This window comes from Portunus trituberculatus, chromosome 46, assembly GCF_017591435.1.
Source record: "Portunus trituberculatus isolate SZX2019 chromosome 46, ASM1759143v1, whole genome shotgun sequence".
Classification (NCBI taxonomy): Eukaryota; Metazoa; Arthropoda; class Malacostraca; order Decapoda; family Portunidae; genus Portunus; species Portunus trituberculatus.
In genome coordinates this window covers 5,697,956-5,707,955 of record NC_059300.1, presented here as the reverse complement: position 1 = coordinate 5,707,955, position 10,000 = coordinate 5,697,956, and the positions used below count along the sequence as shown (strand labels likewise).

At 46.1% G+C, this 10,000-nt stretch overlaps 1 protein-coding gene across 13 annotated transcripts in view; it reads right to left on the bottom strand.

Moving 5' to 3' along the window:
* The window catches only part of LOC123519699 (TOX high mobility group box family member 3-like), a 265,569-nt gene that overhangs the window by 24,980 nt on the left and 230,589 nt on the right, over positions 1-10,000 (bottom strand). For 8 of the 13 annotated variants that reach the window (XM_045281189.1, XM_045281188.1, XM_045281199.1 and 5 more), the window contains 4 exons: positions 6,785-6,931; positions 5,779-5,915; positions 3,678-3,912; positions 1,528-1,709 (listed from right to left, as the gene is read on the bottom strand). In XM_045281189.1, the coding sequence (XP_045137124.1) occupies positions 1,528-1,709; positions 3,678-3,912; positions 5,779-5,915; positions 6,785-6,931 (701 nt within the window). The remainder of the gene's footprint in view (positions 1-1,527; positions 1,710-3,677; positions 3,913-5,778; positions 5,916-6,784; positions 6,932-10,000) is intronic. The other 5 variants (XM_045281187.1, XM_045281194.1, XM_045281190.1 and 2 more) reach the window with 4 other exon arrangements.

The window sequence follows — 10,000 nt, the reverse complement described above, 5'->3', positions numbered from 1 at the left end:
GGCGTTGACTTCAACTGAATTCCTTGGCGCCACGCGTACGGCAAGGCACAACACTGACACCTGCGGGAGGCGCCACTGTCCCGCGCGGAAACCTGTACACCTGTCCTAACACCACTGACTCCTGACACACTGCACTGCACTGCACTGCACTGGTGAGTACAGAGTAGCTCACCACACCCTCGGGTAGTGGCTGGAGGATCGTTGCGTGTTGATCATCGGGAGATACGAAACACGTCGAATTTCAGTTATTATTCCTGGCATTGTTATCATCATTCCCGTTTTTCTGGCATAGGTAAGTATTTCGTTTATTTCTAAGATAATAATAAAAAAAAAACCTATATCAGTTTCCCTTTGCATCATACACCCGAGTCGACGCTTGGATGAAGGGACGACGTGCTGGCTGGCGGGATGGCAGGTGACGGCCACCTTCTTGGCCTAATGACTTCAACCCTCACCTGGCCAAGACACTCCCGCCTGTGTTTGGCAGGAAATAAGGTTATACTTCCCCTAAACAACATTACGTAGCGAAGGCCGTCCATAATATTAGAGACAGGGAGCGCTAATGGCCAGGCCAACCCTTTCACTAGCTCACTAAAACTAGGAGTGTAACGTTCTGCCTTGCACGTGTCATCCTCCACTTACGTGTGGGTGTCTCCAGAAGGGAGCGGCAAGTACAGGTGCAAGTGGAGGTGGAGAGGTACGAGTCAGTGGGCTGGTGGAGGGTGGTGGGCCAAACAACACCTCACAAGCCTCTCCGCCCTCCTGCTCGTCCGTCTTTAAATGATATGTATATTGCTGCTTTCATGTGAGGGTGATCCATTTAACAGAGGTAATAAACTTTAGACATGGCCCTATTTTGTCAAATAATTGGTCGGTTAATTGAAATAGGCCAGTTAAAGTCCTACTTGCATATGCATGGACTTTACCGCCGCCAGATTGCTTTGTGGCATCACCAACTCCGCCTTTGGTTCATCACCGACGCTTGATAAACACTGATCAGCGCACAAAACTGCCACAAGTCTGGCCGAGTTACAACGACGGAGGCACGCACTTCCCGCCGCTCGCCTTCCACTGCCAGGGACGAAGGTAACAGCGAGGCGCCAACTTTGTCACTTGTGGAATCTCCGAAAATAAGAAAAAAAAAAAACAATAATAATAATTTCACGAGTGGAAAATATACATGAACCACTTTAGGAAAGAGCGATACACTCAGTAAACACCCACAAACAAAGCAGCAGGGACGCAGGACAAGTCAGGGCCTCCCTCCGTCGTGCGGCGCCACGGCACACAACACACAACGCACACAAAGATGCAACATCTCAGTCAAAGGTACGCAATTTCACCCACTTAACAACATTATCTTCTAACTGCAAGTCTCTATTCGAATGCCGCCGCCACCTGACGGAAAGAGGAATGACGCCGCGCTTCGCCGAGAGTTGCTGCTGACAAAGCAGCGGCGCCACACGTGTTACGCACTCTTCTCAGAGAGAAAAAAAAAAAAATCAAACAAATGCAATTAGTACTTACTTTTGTGGTTCATTAGGATCCTTCTTCTTCTTGCTCTTCTTGCTGACTTTGGGCTTCTTGCCTCGTGCAGGTCCCTCTACGCTTTCTGAGGACGGCCTCTTGGCTCTCGCCATCTGCAACACAACGCAGCCAGTCAGACGCGCCGCATCACCACGCCCACACACCTCGCACAAACCATCGTCCTGTATTGACTTTCTTGGTGAAAATATATGGAAGCGTAATCATTTTCACATCAATGTACAATAAATCTACCAAAGAATCTGCAATGCCAGGTTGTCTTAGAGAAAACCCTTGCGTGAGTAGGTCTGAAAATTGAGATCTGTATTTACCAAGTCAAGTTTGATATTATTTATTAAGTATCAAAGTATTCATGAAAACTGTAAATCATTAGACAATCTTTTTTTTTATGTACAACCGGCATTTATTATTACATTACATAAAAAGTGTCGGCAAATAAATGAAGTCATTAACTGCTGGAAGAAAATGTTCTCAGGTTTTGTACATATATAACAAAAAAAATGCTTCCCTATGTCAAACTGGCAAGCTGTAGCGGTTACATAACACCTAAAGCTGTTTCTTCGTTCCTGTCTTTCTCCACAATTAACCAGAGACTTTCAGCACCTGGCGCAACGCACCACAGGGCGCGGCGCCAGGTGCACCGCCTCGCTGGCTGCCTGTAATTGTTCCCAGCTTCAGTAATTAACCACCACTGAAGTAAGACCGCCGCCGGAAGGCGTAGGGACATCACGTGCGAACGCAAACCTTCCCGTGGTTCCTCAGTCACCCGAGGTGCGGGCACTCACTGACACGCTACTACCGCGACGCCATCAACTCAGACTAATTCAAAACTCACGCGAGAAAAGACAAATCAAAGAATAGAAATATCAGTGAGTTGCGGTGTAGCTGTGAGCGTCAAAACGTGCCATGCATGAATGATGGAGCGCCTCATGACCCCTGCATGAGTCCCTCGGCCCAGGCAAGGCAAATGAGGGCTGGCCGCCGATCCCTAAGCGGGTGCCAGCATCGAGGCGGGCGGCGCCACACATTATGGATGGACCACCGCCGTCCACCTGGACCGCCTGAATGACCGATGATCTTGAGAGGCGGCATGAGTTTTTTTTTTTTTCAGAAGAGGGGTAGGAAGAGAGGCTTGCTTCCCCGTGTTGGTAGCTGTGGCGGGACGTGCGGCCGGGTGGGGTGTGGGGAGGCGGGGAGGCGGGTGGTAGCCAGTAACATCGTGCCGGACTGAGGAGCCAGGCTCTTCCCGCCCACCACAGCCTTGATTCATCAGTATCCTCGGGCTTTCGATCGTCTCCATGTTTTACGAGGAGTCTTTGAGCTTGATCGGCTGAATCACAGAAATGAATGCTTATCTTTTATAGTTTTTTTTTTTTTTCATTGTTGAAAATCCATTGTACATTTTGTATGTACAGGAATTTTTTTTTTTTTATAGTATAAAGACAATGACAAATAATGTTACAGTGGTAGTTACTATATCATTATTAACGCTAAAAGTGTTATTGGATGTAGCTCAAAAACCCAAAGACACACTCATGCCACATAACAGCCTGGGTGATTTAGTGCATGCCCATCAAGAAAATATCGGGCTGGTAGGTATAGAGACTATCAATATCATTACCATTACTTTTATTTTCATATCTTTCATCAATTTATTTTCAGTATTTCAAAGAACCAGTGCAAAATTGGAGATGCAAGGAAAGCCGAATGGAATGGAAGAGGGGATGAGGAGAGGAGGAGAGGTGGAGAGGAGTAGAGGGGAGATGGAGGCCGTGAGGGAGTATTGGAAGGAATGAGGATGGATAATGAGAAGCGACGGAAGGGGGGTGGGGCAGCGGTGGAGGAGGAGGGAATAGAGTGAAGAGGGGAGAGTGTCAGGCGCCCCTCGCTGCCCCGCCATCACGATAGGGAGTTACCGCTTCTCCTGGCGACGGGGACACGGCTTGGGGCGCCACCTCGTAAAGCTGCTGAGAGAGAGAGAGAGAGAGAGAGAGAGAGAGAGAGAGAGAGAGAGAGAGAGAGAGAGAGAGAGAGAGAGAGAGAGAGAGAGAGAGAGAGAGTTGACAGGTGGTATAGAAAAGCCTGATTCATATGTAAAAAAAAAAAAACGGGGTGATGCACGCGGCACTCACTTGGGCAAGGGGCGTGGAGTCGTCGGAATCCTCACTGCCCGGAGAAGGGGAGCCGCCGGAGTTCGGGGAACCGCCATTCCTCGCCATGGGCTGCCGGGGGTAGTAGCCCATCATACCTACGGCGCCGGCCATCATGTGGGGACCCTGTGGTACTCCTGTGGGCATGCCCGGACTGGCGCTGGTGTAGATGGGGGCCGGGGGACCACAGCCTGGGTGAACCATGTACCCCGACGTCCTGTGAAGAGTGAAGGATGAAAAAAGTGTTCCTGACTTACTTAACATAATTAATGCACTAATCAATGGCAGGCAAATGGAAGGAGACTATCTTAAGTATCTGTCTATAAGAATACCATTTAAAGAAAATAAAAAAAAACAGCAGCAACAGCAGCTCTTCACTCATGCCACCGCCACAACTCCCTCAGCGGGTTTTGGGTGCGGCAAGACAACGACACGCACACTTCGTCACCTGCCACCTCACTTTGTCTGTGTCTGTGTCTGCGGTGTCCGTCCCACTGCTCTCTGCCTAGGGAATGTTTAAATATCCATCATTCCATTTATCTGTCCATTACCCCAGGCATCGGTCAAAGGGGCAGGCGGTGTACATTCGTGCTCGGCTGCATCCACACACCGTTTGTAAAGTGTTCCAATTCCAATTCTTTTGCCGAGGAAATTGAGAGAATTCATATTCACACTGGAGCTCGCGCGGTCTTTGTATCACTACGCACATAATATGATCCGAACTTAAAATTCTTTTCTTTCGAAAATATAACGAATGTATTCATAGGTTCCCAAGTAATTTAAGATTAGTATGGAGTTATTTACTCCTGGCATATACCTGTCTGTGTGTCTGGTGTGAGATCTACGCCTGGTATAGTGAGTAAAGTGGTGTTTCTCAAAGGCTGAAAGACAACAAGTGAGATTTAAGTTCCCACGAAGCCTTTATTTATTAATTTATTTATTCATCTAACTATCTATTTATCAATTTTCTTCCAACATTGTCGGTTCAGAATTAAGAGTGCATGCAGGTGGCGGGGGCATGACACCAGTGGCGGACACACCACTCCTAGCATGGTGCTCCGCGTAGCACCACTGCTGACTGCCACTGCTTTATTGGTGCGGTGAGTGCTTGTGTTAAGGCAGCACGGTGACGCCTGATAGCCGTTTGTTGTGTCTTATTCCCGCGCTTCACTGCTGTCGCCGCCAGCACGTGTACGACACACGCCACATTACTCACCTAAGTGCTGCCTACTTACTATTTTTTTTTTATTTTCTTTTTTTTTTCTAGTCACATATCTATATGAGGCTTTATTTGCGATCTTAATTATTTTTATTTTTAATTTTGAAAACAAATACGACAAACCACTTTATTCTATTTTTTTTCAACTCTATAAAGAAAAACACGCCATTCCATTCCATCGTAACCTGGATAATTTTGAGGTAATTAACTTAAGCTCATTCCAGGAAATACATGTATTAAGTATATACAGATAATCATAGAGCGACAATATTTTAGATTTTACAACGAGAAGTGGTTTGCTTCAAGCGATCCTGTGCGTGCGTGCATGAGTGCGTGCGTTAAAACATGTCAGAATATCCAGTGTATTGTTTCCTTCTTGCATTTCCAGTAAAAGTATATAACTATATCCTGTATTTGTATTATATGCTTGTATAACTAGAACCGCCACTACTATCTCTACCACTACTACGATTATTTATAATAGCTACAACTGTAACATTAATACTATTACTAATATTTTTCCTGCTACTGCTACTGCTGCTGCTGCTCCTTATATAAAGTTCATAATGATTGTAACACAATATGCAACAATTGAGAGCAATAAGACTACTACAATTACTAATATTGTAACTTGCTATTTCTATTATTGTTGTTATTGTTGTTGCTGCGCTGCTGCTTCTGTTCCTGTTCTTGCTACTGTTCTTGTTGCTACTGCTGCTCTTTTCACTACAATTTCATTTCCAACAACCGTCACTCCATTACCAGGTATAACTACTAACATAAATTCCTACAATAAAATAAAGTAACTAGCGACACCAGACACAAGGCTAGACGGCGCTGGCTTATCGTTAGCTGGGCACTCACTGGGCGGGATCCATGCTGTTCTGGGAGATGGGCGGGATGTAGAGGTTCTGTGGCGGGAACTGTGGGTTGGGCGCACCCATGCTGCCGGGCACTGCCATCTGCGCCGGGGAGTAGGAGGAAGAGTACATAGATGAGTCCTGCGGGCATGGATGTACGGCTTGATAGTGGGGTGAGGTAGAGAGTACATGTACTCAAACTCACACACACACACACACACACACACACACACACACACACACACGAAACAAAACAGCAAATTCCTAAGGGCATGAATAACTTAATAGTGAAATAGAAAGACACGTACACAATCTCTCTCTCTCTCTCTCTCTCTCTCTCTCTCTCTCTCTCTCTCTCACACACACACACACACACACACAGAACATCTTCCTAAATACTGCTCAGTTGTTCAAATTAGAATTAACGTTCAAAGTTATTAATTAAAACTCACGAAGCATTAAACATTTTAATTTCTTTTGTTGCTAATAAGATATAATAATAATTTACCTGGCAAACTAATCAAGTATTTTTTTTTTTTTTCGCTTTTGCTCTTTAGATTGAAATATTTTCTTCATGTTCTTCTACTATTATTGCTACTACTACTACTACTACTACTACTACTACTACTACTACTACTGCTACTACTACTACTACTACTACTATTATTACTACTACTACTAGAAACTGAATGGAAAACTAGTGGAACTGGCAGTTTCGTTCATACTACTTCTGTAACAACTGCTACTACTACCACTCCAACTACTACAACCACTACTACCACTACTACTACTACGACTACTACTACAACTACTACTACCGCCACCACCACCACCATCACCACCACTATTACTACTACTACTACTACTAAGAAAGTATAAAATGTACAGGAAAAACCAGTGAAATCAATTATTTTTATACTACTCACTATTACATCGACAACCACCACTTCCTTTACTATTACAACCAACACTACCCTTACTACTATAGTCACCACTATCGCGCCTCCTACCTGGTGTGAGTACATGGCCTGTGTGTGGTGAGCGTGGGTGTGGGGTGCTGAGGAGGCGGCGTCGCCCTCCTGCTGGGGGAGCGTAGTGCCCATCCCCTGCAGGTCACTGTAGGTCTCCTCGCTGCCAAAGCTCCCGTAGGCAGGCTGCTGAAGGGATAAAAAGCAAGGTTGGTCAAGGTGATAGAGAAAATACTAAAAATGTAATAATAACGCTAATAAATCAAATAAGTAAACAACTCACACATCAGAGAGAGAGAGAGAGAGAGAGAGAGAGAGAGAGAGAGAGAGATGGTAATAGTTATGATAAAAACCAAAATGCCGTAATATGTAAGTTTATGTACGTATATGAAAACATCGAACATTAGATACACACACACACACACACACACACACACACACACACACACGTTTTCTCAACCTTCCCTATTACTACTACTACTACTACTACTACTACTACTACTACTACTACTACTACTACTACTTCTACTACCACCTGAAGCAATCCTCTTTTACTCGCATAACTCATATTCACTCAAAACTCTTCATCTATAGCAGCGATTCACGACATGGGATGAAAACTTACGAATCATTGGGTACAGCGAACAGCAGGTGTGGGGTTGAGGCTTAAAATTCAGGTGTGTCAGGTGTGTGCACGTACGAGGCGATGCACGAGTGTGTCAAGGTGTACGTGAGGCGTGTATCTGAGTAAGTGTAGTTTCGAGTAGTTAAGGATATAGACTCGGGGAACGTAATTACGGGAGAGAATGAGTGATTAGGACGAAAGGTGAAAGGTGGTGTGTGTGTGTGTGTGTGTGTGTGTGTGTGTGTGTGTGTGTGTGTGTGTGTGTGTGTGTGTGGTGGGTGGGTGGGTGGGTGGGTGTTACCCCAGCAGGGAATCCATCAGACTCCATCTCCCCAAAGTTGGCCGCGTCTTCCGGGATGATGGCCAAAATTGAACAAGACAGACAGGTATCCTTCAATTTCGGCTCCATCGCTTTCATAATGGCATTCCGAACCTTGAGGGAAAGACGGGTGTGGCTGGGCAAAGACACGGCACTGCTCTACTCTGGGCCTTACGCAGCCAAGACACAGGAGGCGAGGGGCACTGGGAACAAGCTAGCTGGGGAAGGGGAAGGGCAAGACGGGGCAATAAGGAGGCTGGGGGGGGGAGGGGTGTACACCGGCGCACGTAGGAAATCCGCCAGCAAACTTATCCTTCCCAGGGGGACAACTTAGTTCGCAACGGGCTAAATTAAAGTACATAGATTTTCATTTAGTCTAGCGACATTATGTTCTCTCTTCGCATTACCTATGCAAGCGACTCTTCCAGAGTGAAGCACGGCCCGCCGCCCGCAGCCCAGCCCTAAGGAGTCTCGCCCTAACGCGCTTTCCCCACAAGGCCCACTCGCAGGGCCCACCGAGACGCAGGGCTTGAGCCGCTCTGCCACTGGTATTTCCACATATAGATGCAAATGAACCGATTTATGTGCGTTTGTTAATAGAAATTTTTTCGTTGCTCTTAACTCTACGCAAGTTGTAGGGTGGCGGGCGCGGTGCTCCCTCCCCCTTGGTGTGTGTGTGTGTGTGTGTGTGTGTGTGTGTGTGTGTGTGTGTGTGTGTGTGTGTGTGTGTGTGTGTGTGTGTGTGTGTGTTTTCTTATCCTAGCTCGCCCGCCCGTGACTGCCTCCTCCCTCATCCCCAACGATAACATCTAACGCCCACGATTCTTCTCCTAAAGGGGGGTAGGGAGAGTGGGTTAGCGCCACCCTCCCCACAGCTCAGACTTATTAGCACTCTCTAGTGCCCCGACAGCCAGGGTCCGGGCGCCTCCCGCTGCAGGGGCGCGAGGTTCCTGACACTGCTGGGTGAGGCCCGAGATGGGGCAGGGAAGAGGATGAAATAGAAAGGCTGGAGGAGGCGGAGGAAAGGGGGAAGAAGGAGGGATGAAAAAAGAGGGTCGGGCCGAAAGGAACCCAAGGTATATATGTATCGTAAGAATAAATTGACTCATACAACTTTACCAATAAAAAGCAAGAACTGAATATAGCGTCACTTAAAACTGATTGGAAAAGTAATGTTTGAAAGTATATAGACGAAAAAAAGGGGGCGGCTCCAAAAGAGGGAATGAAAAGCTACAAAATATACTACTGAAAGCTGCGTGTGAGGGAAAAAAAAGTTAGCAGGAATTCTAATAAATTTCACATTAAAGGTGTAATATTTATTCTACATTCTACGCCCATATTTCCCTTCTCCAACCTCTCCTCTTCCCCTTCCTCCTTCCCTACCTCCTTTCTTCCTCCCCCACTCCCTTCTTCCACCTACTCGCGTTTCATCCTCTTCTTCCTCCTCCACCTTTAGTACTTCCATCTACATAGCTACTTCAGTTCTTTTCTCTTCTTCCGCTCCTGCCTTCTTTCCTCTTCGTCTCTCCTCTTCGTTCTTCTTCACCTCTCTAAGTCTATGGGTGACGCTCCCTCTTACATACATATAGTACACACAAACACACACATACACAAAAAAAAGACATTCCTACGATAGTTTCTGCCGTCGTCACCACCACCACCACCACCACCACCACCACCACCACGCCAACACACTTCATGCATATTCGCCGCAGAATTTTACTTATTTTTTTTTTTTTTGCTATTTCTTTTTATTATATACATTTTTTTTGTATCACCAATCGCTCGTAGTACTAACCACTCTCAATACACTACTGCTTCATCTCTCCCCCTTCCCTCCACACACACACACACACACACACACACACACACACACACACACACACACACACACACAACAATAACATCTCATACACTAAGCTACCTCTGTCTCTGGTTCTCCATACGCTGACTACGTTTCCTGATTCCTCTCCCACACCACCACACCTCCTCACCACTTACAAAATTAAATACTATGACTAAACTACTTCCCTTCCCTCTACACTAACTTCTCACTCCCCTTCCTGATTCCTACCGCAACACTTACACCTCTTAAACCTTCTCTTCACACTAACACCAGCACCACCTCTTCACCACCCACATAACACAATACAAGTAACATTCCTTCCATCTACAGTAACTGGCTTTCCAAATCCCTCCTTATACTACCACTCCACTTCTAAACACAACGCCTTAACTACTCTTTCCTCCACTATCCTCTAACTAGCATCAATTTTTCTATTACCAACACTCTACCTCCGAACACTTAACTTGA